Raw genomic sequence first — 22,881 nt, 5'->3', positions numbered from 1 at the left:
GTAGTTAGCTCCGCCTTAGCCACTATCTGTAGGTGGTAAGTTGCTAGCTGGACTAGCAGATAACATCACTGTAATAGCTAAATCTACTTCAGACACTAGCTTCTAGGCTCATGAGCAAATAGCATCACTCTGGTAGCTAGCTCCACTTCAGCCACTAGCTGATAGCAGCTAGCTGTTATCGGCCTTTGCAAATAACATCTTTGTGTTAGCTAGCTACACTTTATCCATTATGCGCTAGTGGCTAGCTGCATTTGCAAAAAGCATCACTTAGAGAGTGAGCTACACTTTAGCCACTAAGTGCAGGTGGCTAGCTGCTAGCCCCATTAGCAAATAGAATTGCTCTGCTTTAGTTGCTATACCGTTTTCTCGTCTTGCCAATTTCAGTCTTTTTCCCGAACTAAGTTGTCATTGATATGAAAAAAAGTGCCGTTAAAATAAGTCAATAATCCGTGATTGGCTGGCAAGAGGTTGTGGGCGTGTCTTACCTGCACGTACGTGGTCACGCTGGGAGGACATTTTCTTCTTCTCTTTTTCAATGTGCTTGATGAGGATGGAGGCCATCTTGTCTCTTTGGCCGGACGCCATTTTCCTAGTCAGGATGGCCTGAGCTTCACGTACACTAAGGAAGAAAAACAAAACAAAGTCATCAGTGTTAAATTGAGGAAAAGCAATTTCGTTTTATGTGATGTGAAAGATTTCGTCCCCCAAAAATATAAAAAACGTAAACCAGCCTTTCAAAATGTTGTCAAGTATTTTTTCTTTCATCTTTGAATATCATAAACATTACGAATTCAAAAACAATGCATAATGTTTTTTACTTCTACTTGAGTCATATTTTTCTGAAGTCATAGTACTTTTACTTGAGGAACACACTTGGGCGCTTCAGTTCAAACGAGAACTTCGGCGCCAAAGTTATTCCGATAAGTCTCGAACAAAGAACATGCTTCGCAAACGATCGGTTGACCTCCAAATCAGGAAATCCAAAGAAATCCCCGTAATCGCAGTCAAAGAATCGCCGCTTCCTTTTTCCACCTCTGCACGGCTTAAATCGGACGTCATTTCCGCCTCTAGCCAATAGCTGATGAGCTTTACAAAGTTTCTGCTTTTTGGCCAAACCTTTCAATGTTTGAGGCACTATTTTACCTCTCATCCCGCGTATTTAGGACCTAGCAAGGAACTTGAGCCAACACTGTTTAAAATTCTTACCCGAGAAAAGAAGTCGTCGCTTCTCGCGTCTTTAACTTCCTTCCACTCGACTCGGTAAGTCCGAAGTTCTCAAAAGTGGGCGGAGCCTCCTCCGATCGCAAAGAACCATCGGCGTTTTCTTCTTTGACGGAGTCTTCCGGAACCGGTCCGCCAGGGTTCCCATTCAGTCCGCTCTCTTGGTTCCGGAGCGCTTCGGAGTTTTCCGATTCTGGAAGGAGAGATTCGGGTGGCTCACCGGGTAAGGATGTTGCTACAGAAACCGCACGGCCTCCTCTAAGACCCCGGGAGGAACTCGGGCAAGGCGGAGGAAAGAGGACACAAAATCTCACTCTCTATAAGCGACGCGAACGACCGCAGAGCCTCTTGCCAATTTGTTTCCCATCCATTTTTTTGCAAAAGTCATTTGGGAAAAAAAAAAACAATGGATGCCTCCCATTCACGTTGCCAGTGTTGGGCACGTGACTTAAAAAAATGAATCATTTACAATGACTTACTTCCAAAGAGTAACTGCTTTAGTAACTGAATGACTCTATAGTAAAAGGAACTAGTTACTCAGTGTCTGAAACTCATGACAAAAGGTTAGCGGACACCACGGTAGACAACTCTGAAAAGTCGCCTGCCCAGCCATAAAGTTGCCTGCCCCATTTTTCACAACTTGAAACACAATAAGACGACTCAACGTAAAAAAAGCCATTGTCGCAAAGTATTAGGGTTGATCATCAGAATATATCACAAAACAACACTTTAAAATGAAGTTTATTATAAATCTACTTCTAACATTCATTGCATGTGTATGACAGGGCTGTTTTCCATCTGGCAACAGTATGTACCTGTATTGACTCATCTTCATTCATGCAATGTTTGCTACAAGCCACGTGAATTCCTCTTTCCAACATGCTTTTAATGTACCTTTACGTTTTGTAGCGTCATCCATTTTGTTAGCTTCTTTTGAATATTTCTTCTGGGGCTGAGGTTTCGGCTTGATTTCTAACCACTTCTCCATTTTTCTTGTGTTTTCTGTGCGTCTACTTTGGAAAACGATATGCAAATACAAGCCCTTATAACGCTCGGAAAAGTCTGGAAGCACGAAGTTATTCTATGCAGGGTTCTGATCGGCTGCCAAGTAGGCAAATTACCAAACAAACCGAAATTCCGAAATTTCCAAACCGAACAAAGATTTCGAAATCGAAAAAAAGCAAATGTTTGACTTTAAAAAAAATAAGAAGTAATAAACATCAACGAAAGACTTTTAAAAAAAAAAAAATATTTCTTGAAAAAGTTGTATGCCCAACGTAAAAGATGTACGAGCCGGGCGTCCATGCAGACGTTATTTCAGACATTGTAGTTACCATGGAAAATAACAATTTCCGTTACTTTAAAAAGAAGTTGTTGCAGTTCATAAAATTGGATATTTTCTGAGCAGTATTCGAGTCAGTGGAATAGGGAAGAAGTTGTGTTATACAACATGGTCATATTGACTGCAACACATTTCTCCTACACTTCAAGTGCAACAACAAGAAACAATAAACAATAAAATGAAATAACAATCAGCATGTACGTAAACGCGCACAAAAACTTACGTAGATGAATGACACGCGATATTAACAAAACAAGAAGTCCAAAAACATAGACAATGTCCCGAAAAGGACTAGGAATAAGCATATACTCATTTAATACTACCCCAGACTTCATTAATAAGTGTGTCTTGCAGCTAAATCTCTCGTGTATTTACATGTAACAAAGACCTCGTGAAGATACATATTTATATCGGCTCTGTGGATGCACCGTCATCATCATTATGCGTTCTTCATACATTTTCAGCGCACTTTATAAAAAGAGTATGTATAGTAAAACACTCATTCTCATGGGTGCTTGTGGTGACAATTGACTTTTTATGGTATGCGTTGTCCAGCATACAAAGTATCTTCGGACCTGCTGCCAGAGGGGGTCCACCCCCAGGCAGCATAACCATCCCTTGCTAAGTGTCCTAATCTGTCCATTGAAAAGACAAGGCATGGGAGCTTGAGCCAAATGCCTCCAGCATCAAGCTCCCGCTTGTCTGCCCTAACTATGATAGATACACAACCGTACGTAAACACATAACTGAGATCAGAAGTGAAAGAAGGCAAAACCGTACATAAACACAATTACATAAGTACATAATTACTCCGTAACTGAAAAAAAAAACAGCATTATTCCCAACGCCGATGATTACACACCTTCATTTTTGCGTCGAAAGGATGAAAACGAGCGTGGTAGCCATTCTGGAATTTGGACACACGACCCGTTTCTCGCCCTTCCTGACGGATCTCCGCACGCTCCCCATCTGAGAAGAGATGTTATTGTTAGAGTCCGAGAACCGAAGTCCTGGTGCGAGGATCTGACACGCCTCCTGGACCAAATGGCCCCGACCAAGGTTTGAACTGGGCACACACACCGTGATCCTGCAGTAAAATTCTTTTGGTTTACAACCGAGTTGACCGGACTTATAACAATGAACTTAGTAATAATGCAGTAATAACCTGATAAGTCATTTCAAAAATGCTAATCAAACTGGGTGCATTTTTCTCTAATTAATAACAAAAAGTAGCTCTCAGCTTGAAAGAGGTTGGAGACTACTGCTCTGTGATATAAAACAATTCCAAGCGTTTGTCATATAAATAAAATAAGTACTATAGACCTGCAAATGTGTAAGATACACCTTTTCTACCACCTGATTCAATGATCATACAATATTTGGACTTATCATACAAAACAAAAAACGAGCAATTCATTTCCTTATATGTGTAGCTAAAAAAAATGTATCCAACAAAAAAATACCAAAAATCTAAACCCACTTTTCAAACTGGTGCCAATTAATTTGTTCAAATCTTTGAAGATAATCAACATTTCCAATGTGCAAATAATATACAATAGGTTTAAAAAGCTGCCACTTGTGGTGTGTTCAACATGTCATCATTATTATTTTTTTCTTTTTACTTTATATATTTTAACCATTTAGTTTTTAATTTCTTGCTCTGTATTTCTGCAACATTTTCTGTTCCCTTTGTGGTGTTTGACTAATTCGTGCCAATTTTGTTTGTAATGATGCAATGTTAAGAAAAAAAAAGATTAAAAAAAAGGAAGATACTTTGCCAAAAAGTCTCAAGGTGCCCTCTGGCGGACCAAAGTGGTACTACATCCTCACGACTTCAGAACGAGATCAAATGCACCCATTTGAGTTGACTTCAAATGCTAAGTGGTTCATAAATTGCGCGACACGACTTAGTGATGAGGTCATGGGTTTCCAGCCCTTTTAATAATCATATAGAATTGAATTTATCGTTGTCTTTATGTCACTGAGAGAAATAACAGGCGAGCTAACTTAGCTTTTCAATTCTTTTTTATTGCTTTTTCCTTATTTTTCCCCGCTTGTTTTCTTTTTTCTCCTTTTTATTGGTTTCTTTTTTCTTACGCAATTATTTTTTTGGGTCTTTTTTTTCTCTCCTTTTTCCTTTTGTTTTATTTTTCTTCTTTTATTTATTTTATACTTTGCTTTTTCTTTTTTCATGCTTTTCCCTCTTTTTCCTTTTTTCTTCTTTTTATCTCTTTTTCCTTTTATTCTCCTGTTTCTTTATTTCCCCAGATTTATACTTTTTTGCTTGTTTTATTCTATTTTTTTTCCTTTTTTTTTAAATGTTATTTCATTCATCTTTTGCCTTCTTTTTCCCTTTTTTAGATACTCTCACAACTACATCCATTTTTTCAGATGGGCAGGGTGTGACCGTGGGCGGACGCTCCCCCCCTTGCAGGTAAGGCCCCAAAATGGAGGTCATGGTTTTTGTTTCAATTTAGGACACATTGTTGTTTTTTTTAGAACCCTTTCCAGCCAATGTCATCACTGGATCAGCACAGGATACGCATACATTTTTGGTCCCTTCTCAAGGTTTCTTCATTTTCCTCATGTTGAGGTTTTTGAGTTTTTCCTTGCCCTCATGTAGGTTTTAGATCAGTCATAATAATCTGTAGTTTGCAATAATCAGTGGTCTGTGCAGCCCTTTGAGACTCTTTGTGATTAAGGGCCAAACAAATAAACAGGACTTGATTTGACTTGACTAACCAGAGTGCTGACTCACGCAGAAGAGGCTCTGCTCCAAGGCCGCGATGTAACTCATCTAACCGACTCAACTGCAGAAGCTAAGAGCCGACATACTCATCCGAGGGCAAAACACCCGACCTGGTTACACCAGATGTGAAAATATATTTTTTTCTTCTTCTTCTGGTGGGGGATTTGCACATGACCATTAGGGCCAAAAATGGCGAGCGAGCTCGGCCGTGCCGCAAAAGGCTTATTCTTTGTCCCGTCTGAGCCGGAAGGGCCACAAAGCCGGTGAAGGGATTTGGACGTTACTCACAGTTTGCTGCTCCCGTTGTGAGCGCACGGAAATGCAAACTCCAGCAGGATCTTTGACTTTCACCGGAGAAACTCCGGTGTCAAATTCAGACTATCGATATAAAATAAAAATATCAATAAAACTGAGGCTGCCGTGCTTGGTGTTATCTGGCCTATTTTACACTATTTTCATTGCCATGTTGTTGATGCCCCTCCTGCTTCGTCCAGCAAATAGTTTTGCCTATTTATCATGACATTTTTTTTATCCTATTTTTCTCTTTTGACACTTTATGAGATGGTTCTCCAGGAGAGCCGTGTCTTATCTCATCATAAACAATGTCAACTATGGTATTATCATTCTATTATGTTATTCTAATCCAGGCCCAATGTGAAAATAAGACATCTCAACACAATATTCATAATAAGCTCAGTGGTATAACGCAAGTCTATGTACTGAAAAGAAAGGATATCTCTGCACATACTGCAAGTGTTTTGTTGCAGGTTCGAGCACTTTTCAAGCACTTTCAAGGGCAATCTTTCAATTGATTTATTAAAGAAGAAATATAATGTATTGACATAGAAATACTGCCTGGTTTTGTGCCTTTTGGTTCCCCAGGTTCATATACAGGAGGAAAGCAGAAAAAAAATAATTTGCATTCTCTTGCGTAAAAATTCTTCATGATAGAAAGTTAGCAAAAAATACAATTTCACGGCAAATTCGAAAATTGCGACCTTTTAACATACACTTAAGGTTTATTTTCTCAACTTACATTAAACTTGGACGTTATCTTTTTTCTTCACGTCTGTTGAGTTTTAGAATCAAGTCAAAAAGAATGGACATTAATGGACTTACAGTTCGCCAAGTGTGCTAAATTAGCATGCTAATGCTCATGCTAATATATAGCATCCACTTGTTACTTTACAGCGCGGGGTCGGACAATTAGTTATTTATTTAACCGTTTATATATTTTTTTAGCAGTATTTTTATTTATTCAGCCACTTTCGACTGTGGTTTATAAAATGTATTCAGTCGGTTTTGAATTCGTTTGCGTGTTTATATGCACATATTTAGTGGATCGATATGTATTCATTTTAAATATGGATTGATTGCTTTGATTCAATCATGTGTTTAAAAATTTATAGTTCTTTAAATGTATTTTTTGTGGTATCAAAAGCGAGACACCGACCTCCCGTTTTCGTCGTCCCCGGAGCTCCGCGTCCCATGCCCGGTAAGTCGGTCCCGGTGCCGGTCGTCGGCGTGCACGCACAGCGTGCACGCGGTCGCGCACACGCAGAGAAGGAGCGCGCGCATGGCGGGGAAGAGTCCGATGCTCAAGTGATGAAAGTTTTCAAACACTTTTTGCAGAAGAGGGGCAAAGAGAGGGCTTCATTGTGATGGTGACGGTGATGCACGCCCACCCTGCATGAAGTCAACACAAGGTCTAGCGTTCCACGACAGGGGCGTTAACAGAGGGGTGGGGTATCGGGGTTGGGTCAGTGGACACCCCATCCAAAGAAAACTAAATATAGTGGCGAGACCAGTCTAAAAATTGAGGAAAAAAAGAACAACACACAAATTAAAGGAGACAAAAGGGAAAGAATACAGTAAAAGAAAAAGATGAAGAAAAAAGCAGGAAAAAGGCTGCACGTCACAAAAAAATCCTTTATCTGGAAGCTCACTAACGTATGTTCACTGTTGACACCATATGACAAAAACCCACACTTCAAACTGTAACAACCCACAAATGCTAGTCGAGCACACGGAACAATTTGATTGGGTGAGAGGTAGAGGTGGGCGGAGCACGCTCCCTTCTCCAACATGGGGGAAATACATCCAGGTTTTTGTTTGCAGTTTTTTACAACATTTTTAGAAAATAACTCCTTGTTTTGACACCGTTATTTACAAAAAAAAAATGAAGGTCGAAATGAGCCTCAATGATCTTAATTGGGATGTGGACAATTTAAAGTGGTATATTCAGGGATGTGATTTGACCAAAGTGAAATTATCTGAAAATTAGCGGGGGGGGGGGGGGGTGGTGATTGCTAGCTGGGGGGGGGGGGGGGGGGGGGAAACCAGGTAGGACCAGAGGACCATCATTGATACCCTCCATCAAAAAATGTTGAAAATTAGCTACAAACCATTGGAAATAATATTTACCATGCAATAAATCATTTAATCAATCATTCTTAATACATAATGGATAACAAAAACATAAAATACCTCATGCAGCAAGCTCTGATAAAAACACAATCATGCATTCGACTAAGATCATCTCTGTAACTGCATACATCAAGACACTCAACATCTTGAAACCTAAAAAGTGCAAACATGCAGCATTCATTTGAGTTTGTGTCAATGATTAACCATGTTATTAATATTAAGTAAATTATGTACCATAATAATATCGTGGCCATTAAGAAAATCAATGGTAGAATATCATACAAGTACTTAATTTAAAAAATATAAATACTGACAATAGTTTTGATTACTATTAGGCTTAATAATATTTTTAAATTTCCTAAATCATATTTTAAATGTAATAATTTATTTCTTTAATAGCAGCGTATCCAAGTATTTGATAAATGAAAGTACAATAAGTATAGGCCCTACAGTAAAGTGTTGGTGTAATGTACACATGAAAATCTATTATTGTAATTGTTAAATATTTATGGCCATTTTTATTACGTTATAATATTTTCGAAAAAAATGGGAAAACTGTCAAATAAATTTGAAAAGTTTACCACCTACCTCAAAATTCACGACTCTATCAGCAACTGGTACAGGTTGTTGGGGTGGATCACGTCTCTTTATTACCGCTTCCGATTGTGATGTCAATAAGGGATGGAGGCCGTAAAGTTTTAGAGTTTTCGTTTGGGCACCGAAACTTCCAGCGATGGAATAATTTGTCGTTCTTGACTGGAGTTCTTTCACGTGTTTTTTGCTCTTTGCGTGACTTTCAAGAGCTTTGAAACCTCTCCCACCATAGTCGATGGTATCATGACACCAAATGCAAAGTGCTTTCCCGGCACGATCGATCTTCCGAATAAAGTCATTGAACAAATTCGTCACAGTCTTCTTTCCAACATTCGTAGATAATTCCTTCTCCAACCGGTCCCATCGAAACTTGTTTTTTACAATCTTATCAATTTCTTTAGCTCGCGGAGCATCTTTGCGTTCGATCACGGACATCTTTCTTTAAACACCCGGCAAAAACGTGTGAGAAATGAACAATGGCACACTCCTATAACAAGCGCGTTTATTGGTCAACACGAGACTTCAACCAATCGCAAGTACGTTTCATTTCAGTTACGGAAACACTCAAATGGCATGCTGTCGAGACGAAATCGTTTTTTTTTACCAATTAAAACACCGGAAATTTTAAAATTTTATTTTTGGAGATAAAAAAAGCGGAATTCCGCGAATTAGCGGAAAAATCACATCCCTGTATATTTGATACGGGACACAGCCTCTGGCATTATTATTATTTCGTAAAATGTGATCAAATCATTTAACGTCACACAAGAATTAGCTTTTGTCTGAGAAGTTTTGAAAAAATTCATCTATCTACCTACCCTGGTCATATCCCTCGAGAGGGGTGACCGACAGCAAGACAAACACATACAATAACAAGGAAAATAAATTTAAAATAAAATAAAAAAGGGAAAAAGTAGCACAAAACACACAAAAAAATGACCACGGCCAAGCCAAATGCCCAAACAAGTGAAGCACCTCGGCACCCAAGTCGGTCATGCTTTCGTCCCTCCAGATGAAACGGAACACGAGGAAGCGGCCGTGTCACTCGGGTCAGGGTGACATAACACACTCTTCTGTTCGACAGCAGGGCCCGACAGCTTTCACTGGTTTACCCCTGCCGTATCATACAGGTGCCTTGCCCATCCCTTAGAACGCGTACAAACATCTCACTATCCTTTTACAAAACCTCTCCACTCATTCCTATCACCAACAAGAGCTCTCGCTTCCACTAGATTTAGACCTCTTTCCTATCACCATCTATCCACGTGAAAGAAAATGTTTTAAAATATATGGTGTGGCTCTCTTTCTCTATCAGAATATTCTGCTATCATGGCTCTTTCGGTCAAAAGGTTCCCGATTCCTGGTCTAACACCTAAAACAGAAGTATTAAAGTTTGAATTTTTTTTGACACTTCTTAACAGTGGAACACAAATGCCCAACATTGATTTGATTTATTTGTCAATTTCTAACAAAAGAAAGTCTATTTACAAGACAAGCGTGACAAAAGTTACAAAATCCAAACATTTGTTTCCTGGTGCATATACACTGCCCCCTAGAGCTGACCCAGAGCATTTGTTTTGATTGATAGGCAGCATTGGCAACAGGATTCTTTTTTTTTTTAATGCTGGCAAGTTGATGTAGTAACCATGGCAACCTGAGACGCCGGCTTCAAAAACTGGTCTCGTTCATGTGCGGTTTGGGGCTCGTGGCGGGCGGCGGGGCGGTCCCGGCATCCGCACCGGGTGGACTTTGGTCCGTGACGGGGGAGGCGGCGTTGCGGCGCACCGGGGCCGGCGTTTGTGTGCGTGCGGGGCTGGTGGAGGCGGCGGGGGGCGAGGCGGTCGTGGCGCTAGCGTTCGAGCGTTGGGAAAACGAGGCGGGAGAGGGCGACGGCGGGGTTTCGGGGGAGCGACGAGGAGCGGGCGCGACGGGAAAGGCGGGCGGCGCCCTGTGTCCGACTCGGGTCTCCGGTTCGCCGGCCGGACTCCGCCAGGCGCCGTCCACCCCCCCTGCGGCCAGCTCCTGGCAGCGCTTGGCAAAAGTGCCCCTGGGGGCCCACGAGCAATCCCGGTCGGCCGAAGCCCCCTCGTGGGGCCAGCCGTGCGGCGGGGGCCGACGAGGGCGAGGGCTGGAGCCGGGTAGGCCCGGGGGGGCGTAGGCTGACAAGGCCATGGGGGGCGACGGTCCCATGGACTTACCGGGGGCCGTCTGGGACGAAATTTGTCTGAAGGGTCCGCCGCTTTCCCGTCCTCCCGCGGGGGAACAGCTTCGATCGCCGAAACCTGAAGAAAGGCTGAAGACACAATTGAAAGCGTGAATGACATCGGTCAATCCTGTTTCCTGTCCAGATTATTGGCTAAATGCAAACCCTTGGCATTTTTTTTTTTTACAATATTACAAATTTAAAAATAATTTCTTGATTATGTACAACCATAGGGCACATCGTGTTAAAAGAGGCAGTCTCTGTAGCTGGTTCTATTTCTGTATTTAACACATACACAGGATGCACCTGAGTGCCCTCTGCTGGCCCCCTCACGATAACACAGACAAGCATAAAAGTGTGTGTATTTAACAAATACAACGGTTGTGATTTATAAAAGTATTGACTAAAACAGATGGATAAAAACATGTCAACGTGCCTTTTTCAGTTCCCTCCACTTACTTCATTAATCTTCAATTCTCACACGGCTGCTCGGTTCCCATGTTCTTCCTCATAACTTAGAAATCAACGCACCATGGCGGCCGAAAACACGCAAAGCATTTGATGGAGGAAAAGGGAGGTTTTGGATTTCATGAATATTTCAGGGGACAACTCCATTCCGCCTCCAGGAGCACAATAACTTTCAAATTGCTAGATACGCTAAGGCGTTAGCATCCATGAATACTTCCGCAAGCAAGGGGCGCACCGCTGTTGACGTCACACGTTCAATTTCTGCGCATTCGGGAAATGGCGGCATTCACACAGGAGACATATACAGGGGCACAGGTCCCATTTAGTTGCAAATGTGAACGATTTCACTCAACATAGGATTTCACCCAAAATTGTTTTAAGTCTATGACTCGGGCAGGTCTCGAAACTGTGGCCTCCTAGTCTCGAGGTGGGCGCCCAACCCTAAGGACACTGAGCTGTTCTACGTCCGACGCTTTACATCACACAATTCTAAGAAAATCTGAGACTTATGTGCGCCTTACGGTCGTAAAAATATGGCCGTTAATGCTCGCATATAAGCCGAATTCCTAACGATAAAATACAAGACTGAAATTAGAAGGATAGCTTATATGCGCACAAAACAAAAACACGGGGAGTTGTAGAACATGCAGAGCCACTCATTGGCCCACAACCATTGTTGGGACCAAAGCGTTCTTGGAACACATTTACCGTTCTCAGTTAAGAGTCCTGTAAGCCGTTTTTAATCAAATTTTGTGACTCAAATGTCATGACGTCATGGTGCAGTGCTGGCTACTTGTTAAAAGCAGGTCATGAATGGAAGTGCCCTCCGATTGCTGGATATATACTCCCATTTCATTCACCCACCAGCCGCATTGAATGAAGTTGGGCATGTTCATACTTACCAGCAAAATACAACCAAATAGCTATGGTAGCGCCATCACAAGCAGAGTACAAGGACACTGGATTTCCCCTATCACATATACTTGCGTCCAAGCTGAATACTAAATACTGAGATCAAATAAATAATTTCATAGGCGCATATTTGGTTGTGTGTCACCAGTAGTCAATGGTAGGCAGTGTGTCAGAAGGAGGGCGTGGCTTATACAAGGGGAAATCAAAGGGGCAAACGTGAGCAAAGAATTTACGCTGAAAGTGTGCCAATTTAGTTCTGCGATACAACAAAAAACATCCAGGACAGTACCCAGAAATGGGGGAGACCTTGGGGTGGTTAGAAGCTCAGAGACAAAACGGATATGCAATGTCTCGGCACAGTGTTCGTAAGAAACCTCTCAAGCAAAGAAATATGAAAAGGTTCTACTGCTTCCTCAGCTTGGTGTACACCTTTCCTTCTATTTACTTTATCATTTGGCCTTTTAGGGGGACAGTGGGTTATATGCGAGTATATGCAGTCGTGATTTTCTTTGTATGTGTACCTGCAAGTGGAAGTTCTTGGTGTGCTGTCAGGAGTTCTGGTGAGAGCGAGGTCACACTGATCCAAAAGCTCCAGCAGTTCCTCTTCGGTGGGCCCACCCAGCGCTGCAAAATCACCAATCAGAGGCGGCTGGCAAAAGGAAGGTCGGAATTAGGCGTCCTGACCTCGAATGTCCACCTTTCCGGCGATCTCCATGGCGGTGGTGAGGTCCCACATCTGGATGCTGCCGTTGGCGTGGCCGCTAAAGAGGTAGCGGCGAGGCCGAGAACCGATCCGACTGGAGCCTTCGCACTCGTGGACCACGAACGCCGTGATGGAGGTGCCGTCCACCGAGCGCACTTCGCACACCCTGCCGAGACAAACGCCGCTTTCGGTTTTTCGCTCCATCGACTTTCATCGATAGACTCCAAACCAGTGACTGGTGACATGGTACGGACACCCATTTGTTTATCGAAAGTCTGGCAGCCGACCAGCAAGTCCCGTATATTGCTAAAACTCTGTGTACTTTTCTTTGTGATCATCTCATGTTTCAATGTGGGCACATGCGGCTTATAATCAGGTGCGCCTTATAGTCCGAATTTTACAGCGATTTTTTTAGACCGGTATTGCAAGTTCGGTGCAATTTACAAATTTAAAAGACAGGTGCATTTTCTGTGCTTGTTTTTTGGGGGAATGAGTACTTAACCCCTGGATGCCAGTATATACACTCTTCTATGAGTGGGGTCAAAATTGATTGGGGATGAATAAAAATACGAATGACATCATGTCATAAACATATTTTATGAGGAATACCTGTAATATCACAGTATTAAAAATAGATATTTTTAAAGATTTTGGTGAATAACAACCAATGCCGTTATTTTTCAGCCCACTTATGCATTCAAGGTTTAATACTAGTGACATGCTTTAAATTTAAGTAAACCGGGACCTCTATTAGGGTGGATTTCTGCTTAAACTTGGGCGTGTGGCAAGCAACTTTCTAACTTTGCGTTGCCTTAATTGGCTAGTGCCATTAAAACTTGCCTCCGATTGGCCGGCACTGTTAAAACGCAAACTAAAAAAATTTTGGTTGGCCAAACACTTCATCACTCAAATAACAAAGAGGAACTGTGGATCCTCGAAAAGACGCAGTGTCTTGCGATAACACAATCGTACTACGCCACGTCGCCATATCGATTTGCTTTTGGTTCATCGTGCAACCCTATGGTGGGTCATTACTCATTTCTGGGAAAATGATTTTTTTTAAAGGTTGAGAGGGTTTATTTGAGAATTAGGTTTTTTAGAAATTCATTTCAAAATGGGAGCACTTTTCCCTAACTATCAAGAAAAATGAGCGCCCAGTTTAAAAAAGGTTAGGAACTACTGGTTAGGCCAATCGGTACACATTGCTGCTTAAAATCCGGAGCAGCTTGTGGAAAGACAAATTTCCATTTTTTTTTTCAAAGTAGGGATGCAACTTTTAAACAGTGGTGCCCTGTAGTCCAGAGTTTACGGTAATACGGTCAAAAAAGAATCTAAAACTTAAAACTGATGCAGCAGCATTGAAAAAACCAAGCTACTCTCACTCACCTCTTGCCGTTGGACGACAGCCTGACGTAAAGTTTGTCGGTCTCCGGGACGACCCTCTGGATGAAGACCTGCTGTTCGTCCCTCTCGCCGTACGGCCCTGATGACACGGCGGCGGCGGTGTGACAAACGGGAAATTCCCAAATCGGCGCCACGTTCGGAAGCCGCCGAGCGACGCTCACCGATCTCGGTGCCGGCGCTGCAGCCTCCCTGCCCGTCCACTTCGTCCAGGCTGAGGATCTTGAAGGAAGTGAGCGGCGTGGATCCCGGCTGGGTGGAGATCATCCCCCGGAAGCGGGTCACGGTCCAAGTCCGGACGTGGTTGTTGTCGGCGCAAACTGTTTTGCGGAACGACGGCGTTAGCGTGAGAGACGCGCTCGCTCACCGGCGCTCACCTGAGATGAGGTGCTTCTCGGACAACATGATCTTGGTGACGGGGCTGCGGTGGACCGAGAAGGTCTGGAAGAGCTGCGGTCCCGAGCCCACCGTCTCCGGGTGCTGCACGATCACTCGGACGGCGCCGGAACTGGTTCCGTAGGCGATCTCGATCCAGTTGCCGCTATCGCCTGGAAGTGAGAGAAACGGTGTGAAGCACTTGGGCGGCGGTCAACAAAGTGGGTCCCAATTCCATGCTGACAAGTCAGTTGGGGTTTAGCATAACGATAGGGAAGCAGGAGTGTCCTATAGCAGGCATACTGGTTTTAGGGGTAAGGTAAACACTGAGGGCGGTGATGGCATCCTCGGTGGCATCTCGGTAAAGCTCCGTCACCAGCAGGTCGTTGTCCTTCATCCTCAGAGGAAACTTCTGAACGTCTAAAAAGCAAAACAATTCAAGTCTGCAAATGTCCATTCACAAAAACTTTTTGAGTTGCAAGGTTTGATTTAACATTTAGCACAGGGGTTCGGAACCTCTAGCACGCGAGCCGTATATGGCTCTTTTCATGAGTACATACGGCTTGGAGATAAAATGACATTGTGAAAATATATAACATGTTGACAAATGTTCAGCCAAATGCCGCGAATGTGATGCCGAGACAAGAGTGATATTTGAATGGTTCAGTCTAGTACAGGGGTGGCGAACAAGTTTGACACAAAGAGCCAAAATTTTTAACCATGAGACTCAAAGAGCCACCCCACGCACTGACCCGCATTAGACGTAACTTACGCAGATGATTGGCAGTCAGTTATGTGTCCGGAGCAGCATAAAAACAACAAATCTGCCAAATTAATTTCAAAATATTATTTATTATTTGTTATTAACTCTGATGGATTTAAGTGTGTTTTAAGAAGGAAAAAAACTCAACATGAAATAGGCAAAGAGCCACACTATATAGAAAATATGATGAAGCAAAGAGACGCATTCTTATTGGCCAAGAGCCGCATGCGGCTCTAGAGCCATGTGTTCGCCACCCCTGGTCTAGTATATAAATAGGACATACTTAACTACAGCTTTCAGACCCTGGTTTGGCTGTAAATCGCTTGATAATCCTTTATATGGAAGCTCATTAAACTTAAACTAAAATTAAACTAAATCTATGTTCAGTGTTGACACTTTTTGAAGAAAAGCCACAGAAAAAACTTTAACCCAATCCAAATTTTTTACCAAAAGCCCTAGCAAAGCACCAAGAGCAATTGGATTGGGTGAGCGGTAGGAATGGGGGGAGTTATACACAGAGCGCACAAGTCTGCACTAAAATAAATAAAACAAATACGTTGGTATCATTGTTTGTAGTACTTCTTGACGTTTTTACGAAAGAACTTTGCTTGCACCTTGTTTTGAAACCATAATTTAGGACAAAAATGGCATTCAAAATAAGTAACTGCGGGAGGGAGACCAAATTTAAGTGGTATATTTATAAGGATATGGGACACAGGCTTGATCAAATCATCAAACAATAAAATTAAATGTGCTAAAGAATTAGCTTTTGTCTGCAGACGGGTTTGGCTGTTTTGTTGAACTATTATGCCCGATTGCGTCAGAAAGGTTCCCGCCCTCTGATTTAGCGCTATTGCTAGCCAGGAGAAAGCGCAGTGCCACGCATGCATCAAGTGTGACTAACCAATGTAGTAGATGGAGCCGTTGTTGCATCCCAAGATGAGTAAAGAACCAGCCGTGTCGTAACTGCTGATGGGAACCACGTCCTGGTTCTGTTCAGACGACAGAGTAAATATCAGTTGACACATTTATGTTGAACGAAATCGACAACTTTTTACGGGCTTAGAAATTGTAGTCTCTGTAAATTAGTAGGAAAACTGCTGGCTTAGGCACAGTAGACGACACAAGGAAGTGTGTAAAACAGCGGGTTCTTCCATCTGTAAATTAGGCTCATGCTAATTTGATAACTGTAGATAAATAACTAGCATGGTAAGACAGAATAAGCCGCTTCTTTTTTGCAACATTTTAAACACTGCAGCTTTGAGTACGGTCAGGCTTATTCTTTTATTTTGTAGCAGCAAGAAGAAAACGGCGAGCTGCGCTTTTCCCAAAACGCATGTGCTCTAAATACAAAACACTGCGGTGACGTCTGTAAACAATGATGACGCCCTTCTAGTAAATAAATTAGTCAATGTTTTATCCAACAATATTGATACAATACATAACAGAAGCATAACAGGAAGTTTGGCAGTGCTTATTTCAATTTTTTCCACGATATTTGAACTTTTAAGCCAAAATCAAGTCCTCATTTTGTAAATCTGATTTAGACAGCAATAGAAACTATGTATCAAAAATGCTACAAGTCTCCTTTCAAATGAACAGTGTTAATGTCAGATTGCTGAAGTTTCCTTTAATCCTCGAGGAACGATGAAAAAGAATGCAATATGGTCCATCACTGCGGCAACCACAAATGACAACACAAAGATGGTTTTCCACATCTTTGTTGCAATCTGGCACTATTTTCCTTTCATTTGGAAATATAGGTCTCACATTTTATGTGAAGCAGCCCTCATTGGTGTTTTCTTTTGGTGCAGGAGTAAATATGTGCTCATTTTGTAAACGCGTTCTACAACGGTCACTAAATCCGAAAACACTTGACGTAAACAACTGGGAGCAGAACTGAAAACGACGCTGTCAAGCGTGCGCTGCGCAGTTGACTTTCTGTAGCCAAAAGTGTCAATGCCAAATTCTCCGGGCAGTTGGCACCAAGTATGGGCGAGTTTCAAAATTTAAAAATGGATGTGAATTAGTTCCTATTTCCGTTTGTTTTAATCTGTGGCTCTTAGTCCAGTGCAGCCTGTACCAAGACAAAATTGTGTTTGGTTCTTACATTGGAGCATGCGGCTTTTAATCATTTGCACAGTACTGTAAGAAATTTACGGTAAATCCTACAAGATGAGACGGAGCAAAACATGACAGAATACTCAAACGAGCGTATGGTTGTGCCCACCTGCCAGTGTTTGGTGACGGCGTTCCACACGCCCACCTTCCCGGTGTGACTGGTGGCGATCAGCTGGTTCCCCACGAAGAAGAGCGCCTCCACCGAAACGTTGAGACTGAAGACGCCTGACGGGCAGAGCGATAACGTCAGGACAGACGCGATGGGTTTCGGAGCGGGACTCGGGGCCGCTCACCGATCTCGTTGCCGTTGCCGTCCGGGCAGATGGACCACAGGATGATCTCGGCCCCCGAGGCCACGGCGACCATCTTGTCGTTGTCCCCCAGGGAGCCGCCGATCACCTTGGCGTTGAGCGCCACCCGGTCGATCAGCCAGTCCAGCCGAGGGGAGCTGAAGACCTGCTGCCAGCCCGTGGACTCCTTCACTCTGACCCAAAAAACAAACATCAAATGCCATTTGGATGATTTATTATGCTTACTTTGGCATTCGTCTGAATAGCGTGCCACATTTTTTAAGAGCTCAACTTCTTGAGAAGGGCTGCAAATAAAACATTTAGCTATAAAAAGTACATAAATAGCTTGGAATGGCTTTTGCGAACCTGTAACAAGCCACAAAGTGGGAGTAAGCCACTGCGATCCAGTTGTGATGTCCACAAATGATACGCACCAAGCCGGGATCTGCTGGTGGACCTGCACAGACATGCAAACTGTCAAGTAGCATCTACACCGGAGAACACCAGGGTGGTGCACGCAGGCACAATGCAGCCCCCTAAGAACAACCTCGTAGCTCGCGGACGGTTTCTGAAAATAGGTTACCAGTGATGGGTCAAGGTGATTTTCTAGGAAATGGGTAGTATTATGGTTGTAACATACTTAGTTTTTGTGCAAAATGTTTTTGATGTTTCCTTTTATTTTTTTAGTGCTTGGTGTTTTTTGTGCTGTGCCTTAATAAATCCAAATTAATAACAAACTAATAATGTGGTAATATTGTGTCAATAATGTATTAATAAAATTGTAATACTGTAATACCATGATAATAACAAAGCTACGATGCACTATTTTTTATTGCACGGTTATCATGAAAGGAATTTGCACTTACAACTTGTAAATTTATTTGCCCGTCTCAGGTTTCTCTTTTTTTTAGGGTTTATGACATGTTTACCATGGAGTGCCATGTCTATTCTGTTCACTACTTTGTTATCAATGACAATACTCTTCGATTCTAGGCATAACATCGTAGGTTGTTATTCTGGAAAGGCATATAAAACCTCTAGCTTCAAAAAGGTTTGTGACCCATGAGCTAGACCAGTGTTTTTCACCAGTGTGCCGGGGGACCTTGTCTCGTGTGCCGCTGGAATTTGCCCAATTTTATCTCTCCAAAGAATCAGGCCATTATTCAGTATTTCTGCCTTCTTCAGACGAGGAACTGTAATAGTCATCCATACCAGTAGGTGGCAGTCGATTTTTATATACTTTTTATATACTAATTATCTGCTCATGAGGTAGCAGAGTACATTTAATAACTTGATTTGTTTAACAAAGTGGTTTAAGATTGCACTGTAACAAATAATAACATAAATAGAGCATATCATTCTTTTTTATTTTAAGTATTATTTTCCTCTTTTTATATATTAATTATCAGTTTATGAGGTAGTACAGTGAAATATTTGACATCACTTCATTTTCAAACATTTTCGACGGACTGTGTGCCTCGGAACTTTTTTATAAATAAAAGTGTACCTTGGGGTTGAAAAACACTGATCTAGACTTTTTTTCCCTTACGCGTGCGAGCACTTCCCCACCTGCAGACGGCTTCTCCTCGACCCTGGTCAACATGCCCGAGTTCCCCAGATTAGGAGGCATGGTGTTGCTACGTCGCACCGGCGCTCTCTCGCCGGGCGCCGCTCGCCCCGACATGAACTGGGAACCGGCCACGCTGTGACGGTTGCGGCGCTTGGCCGGGTGCACTGCGGCAAAAAACGACAGCATCGACTTTTTAGCCGTCTCCCCAAAATAGGAGTCGTTAGCGTGCTTTAGGATTACCCGGCGGAGGCAGGTAGCCGTTGAACAGAACATTTCCGCAGGAGGAGCGGTCCAACTCGTCGCACAGCTGCAATTTGCGCACTGGACACAACACGGAACAACAGCCCGCTCACACTTTTCACTTGACTAGAGCTATTGTGCCACGACTAGCGTACTAACTTGTGGGAGAATCGGAACAAGTAAAGCTACAAAGTCCTCACCGAGAGGCGTGATCCCGTAGAATTCGGCTTCGTGCATGAGCATGTGCACGCTGATGGAGCGCGGATGGAGCTCTTTGGTGCGCAGGAAGTTGAGGATGGGCGCAAACAGGGAAGGATCCCGGTCGATAAAGATCTAACGGCGTCCAGGAGACGTCAGGAATGCCAACGAAATTGACCAAACATACTGACGACGAATGACTTACAGCTCCGGTTTCATCCTTCAAGGTAGAGATGCGCCCGCTCAGAAGACTGAAGACAAACACAAAGAGTAGGGGAATTAGACCACATGGAATAATATATATTCGTATTTTATTCTTATTTCTGAACAATGTTGGAGCTAAATGGTATCAATATTTTCTGCTGCAAATACAATTTGGGCTAATCCACAAGCACGGCCTTAAAAGAAATCCTGCCTATCCTAATATCATTTTTTTAAAGTCTTTCACAATCTGTATCCCCTGACGTGCCATGTCTTACCTCGTTTAGAACAATGAATGCTACATTGTTATCGATGACAAAAGACAATTGTCAAGTCAAGTCCTGTTTATTTGTGACGCCCTTAATCACAAAGAATCTCAAAGGGCTGCACAGACCACAGATTATTACAAACTACAGACTATTTTGACACCATCCCCTGATCTAAAACTTACATGAGGGCAAGGAAAAATTCAAAAACCTCAACGTTATAGTCTGAAGCATTGAGAAAATAATAGAATTGTATTTAATTGTCATTGACAAGAACGTAGTGAGCAGGGTGAGTACAAAACAATATTTTGAATGAGCACAATAGTGGAATGCAATTCTATAAACACAAATGTGGGGGTAAGAAGCAACTATCCCTAAAACCTAAGCAACTTATTCATTGTTTTTAAAACTGTTCCTTTGAAAAATCTTTTTGCTTTAAAGTCACATTTTTCCAGGAGTGCCACGTCTAATTTAATTGTGAACAATGTATATGACGTTGCTATAAATGACAGTATAGACGCTTCCAATTTCTTTTTTTTATGTGCCACAGCGAAAAAAGGATGGAAAATAGATAGATAGATAGATAGATAGATAGATAGATAGATACTTTGTTCATCCCCGAAGGGAAATTCACATTTAGTCAACTTATGGAATGTTTGTAAATTAATTAATAGCTAACTTATGATGTTAATACACTTGCTGTTCTTAAAATACACGATTTTATACATTTCGCTATAACTAATTTTGCCATTTAATAGAAACGACACATACTGTATTACAGTGGTTCTCAAATAGTGGGGCGGGCCCCCCTTGAATGGCGCGAGGCTCCGTCGATGGGGGCGAAGGTGAGTTTGACTCCTGGGTCCTTTTTTTAAAATTTTTAACTTTTTCAGAATGAAGTGCAATTGTACCTCCACTACACTGGGGAACAGTGGCGTTCTCATAGGGCAAAATGTTTCGTTTACATTTTGCTTCTAGGCAGTGCCTTCAGCACAGAGTATGAAGTGTAGACACAAAGTGCAGCAGGCGCTCAAGTGACCCCATGAAAAATATATTTAACACGGATGCGGAGACAAGTGAAGATAGACAGGGTAATGAGACAGACTAAAGTCTCTTTCCGAAAGCTTCGATGAGATACGTAACGCTTCACTGTGACCACAGAGGGAGATGAGCAAAGACTGATGTACTTGCTATGTTAAAAATATTGACAGTGGACAGCACAAAGACGAATAAATGAAACATCACAACCTATTTACGCTTATAAGACGCTTAAGGTTTTTTTTTCAGTGAAATTGTACCAAAAGGAGTAGATTTGGCATGGACGGAGGTAACGTGTTACCACCAATATCGGGCAATCGCTGTTTTGTCCCCACAAATATTATTTGATCAGTTTAAAACAAAGGAGAGCGTGAGAGGATTTCTTCTTCAGAGGGGGGCGTGACAAAATTGAGAAGCACTGCTGTAGTACAACATGAGCTGTGCGGTGTGTTTTGTTGACAAACCTGGAAAAAAAGGAGTCGGGAACCCAGGTGAGTGTCTGTCGGGAGGTGCTGAACCTAAAAACAAACACACTTTGAATGAATAAGTTACATTTTATTTTAAACATGACAAAAAGGCAGCAGGATCACCCCTTGCTGATCAGTGCATTAAAAAGACATAGAAGGTTAAACCAGATGCCTCCAGCATCAAGCTCCCACTTTTGAGTTGTGCAGGTATGTGTTTTTTGTTCTTATTAAGTTATCTTTATGTGATTTTATCTCCATTTATTTAATTTTCACCATCATGACCAACATATTTATTAACCTCATTGTTTTGTTTATAAATGTAGATCTAGATTGTAATGAATTTGCATAATATAATGGTGACAGCACTGTAATAACAATAACATAGTTCAACAATATCAAAAAGAATGGTCATATAATCGATAATGATAACAATGATTGTAATAAATATAAAACATAGTCTTGGCCGTTAAAATAATAATAATAAGCTTGATAAAATCTTGGCCTATCTATTGACTTACAAGGCTTCTGCTCACTAACATTATTTGGATATTGATAGTATTAATAAAAGGCACATAACAGTTATAATAATCATCACCGTCATAATAGTTATACCAGAATAATTATTAGTTTTACCTATCGACCGTTGAAATTTCAATACGAACATGAAAAAACAAAACAAATGCCCGAAGATAGCTGGGATGGGCTCCAGCACCCCCGCGACCCTACTGAGAATATGAGGTGCAAATAATGAATGAAAAAGTTTATGTGTATAGCCCTTAATGACAGATTTAACAAAATTTACAAAGAAAAAATACATTGAAGTTTAAATTATATATAAATCCAAAACCCACAGACATTGAAGCATAATGATTATGAAACAATATCCGGTAGTCTCATTCGAGTGACTGGACGGATGTAAAATAGACTAAATGTATGTTATATATTTTTTGTAGTACGCTGAAAATGTTTTTGTGGTCAACGTCCGCAGTAAATTGAACTTTCACGGGTCGGACGAGGCGTTTCCTGATGCTAAAGGCTAGCAAAGTTTAGCCCACGCCTTTGTCTCTAGACAGCTGCGTTTTATACGCTTACCTTTTCCCACCCACGTTCAAGTGGATCAAATCTCCACTTCTCGCCGAGTTGGACATTTTTCCGACACTTTCCATGGAGAATTAAAAGAGAAAATTACTCTTAGGATCCATTTGAGCGACGGTGTCACTTCGCCTTCATGATGTCGGGTCCACTTCCGGGCTGGTTACGGAAGCCTTGTGGGACAAAACAACACATTCGAGCAAAGGCAAATTGTGTTTTTGAAAAGCCGTAGTTTCCAAA

At 42.0% G+C, this 22,881-nt stretch overlaps 2 protein-coding genes across 4 annotated transcripts in view; both read right to left on the bottom strand.

Annotated features, from left to right (window-relative positions):
- The window catches only part of ltbp4 (latent transforming growth factor beta binding protein 4), a 49,385-nt gene extending 42,378 nt beyond the window's left edge, over nt 1-7,007 (bottom strand). The window contains exons 1-4 of one of the 3 annotated variants that reach the window (XM_088345933.1): nt 6,766-7,007; nt 3,426-3,532; nt 1,207-1,414; nt 486-619 (exon numbers count right to left, since the gene is read on the bottom strand). In XM_088345933.1, the coding sequence (XP_088202059.1) occupies nt 486-619; nt 1,207-1,414; nt 3,426-3,532; nt 6,766-6,890 (574 nt within the window). In that variant the 5' untranslated portion in view covers nt 6,891-7,007. The remainder of the gene's footprint in view (nt 1-485; nt 620-1,206; nt 1,415-3,425; nt 3,533-6,765) is intronic. The other 2 variants (XM_088345932.1, XM_088345934.1) reach the window with 2 other exon arrangements.
- Nucleotides 7,008-9,765: 2,758 nt separating this feature from the next.
- Nucleotides 9,766-22,814, bottom strand: shkbp1 (SH3KBP1 binding protein 1). The gene is made up of 17 exons (XM_088345927.1): nt 22,642-22,814; nt 21,547-21,600; nt 19,783-19,828; nt 19,580-19,712; nt 19,380-19,460; nt 19,139-19,303; nt 17,936-18,026; nt 17,573-17,763; nt 17,389-17,504; nt 16,063-16,150; nt 14,699-14,815; nt 14,398-14,568; nt 14,185-14,340; nt 14,006-14,102; nt 12,601-12,785; nt 12,438-12,540; nt 9,766-10,626 (listed from the first exon to the last, which is right to left on the bottom strand). Exons 1-17 carry the CDS (start codon nt 22,713-22,715, stop codon nt 10,002-10,004), a joined length of 2,493 nt encoding a protein of 830 aa, XP_088202053.1. The 5' UTR covers nt 22,716-22,814; the 3' UTR covers nt 9,766-10,001.
- Between the last annotated feature and the right edge of the window lie 67 nt (nt 22,815-22,881).

The sequence above is a fragment of the Urocampus carinirostris genome, chromosome 10 (assembly GCF_059441175.1).
Source record: "Urocampus carinirostris isolate Australia breed hairy pipefish chromosome 10, RoL_Ucar_1.0, whole genome shotgun sequence".
Classification (NCBI taxonomy): domain Eukaryota; kingdom Metazoa; phylum Chordata; class Actinopteri; order Syngnathiformes; family Syngnathidae; genus Urocampus; species Urocampus carinirostris.
This window is presented reverse-complemented; position numbering and strand designations above follow the sequence as displayed.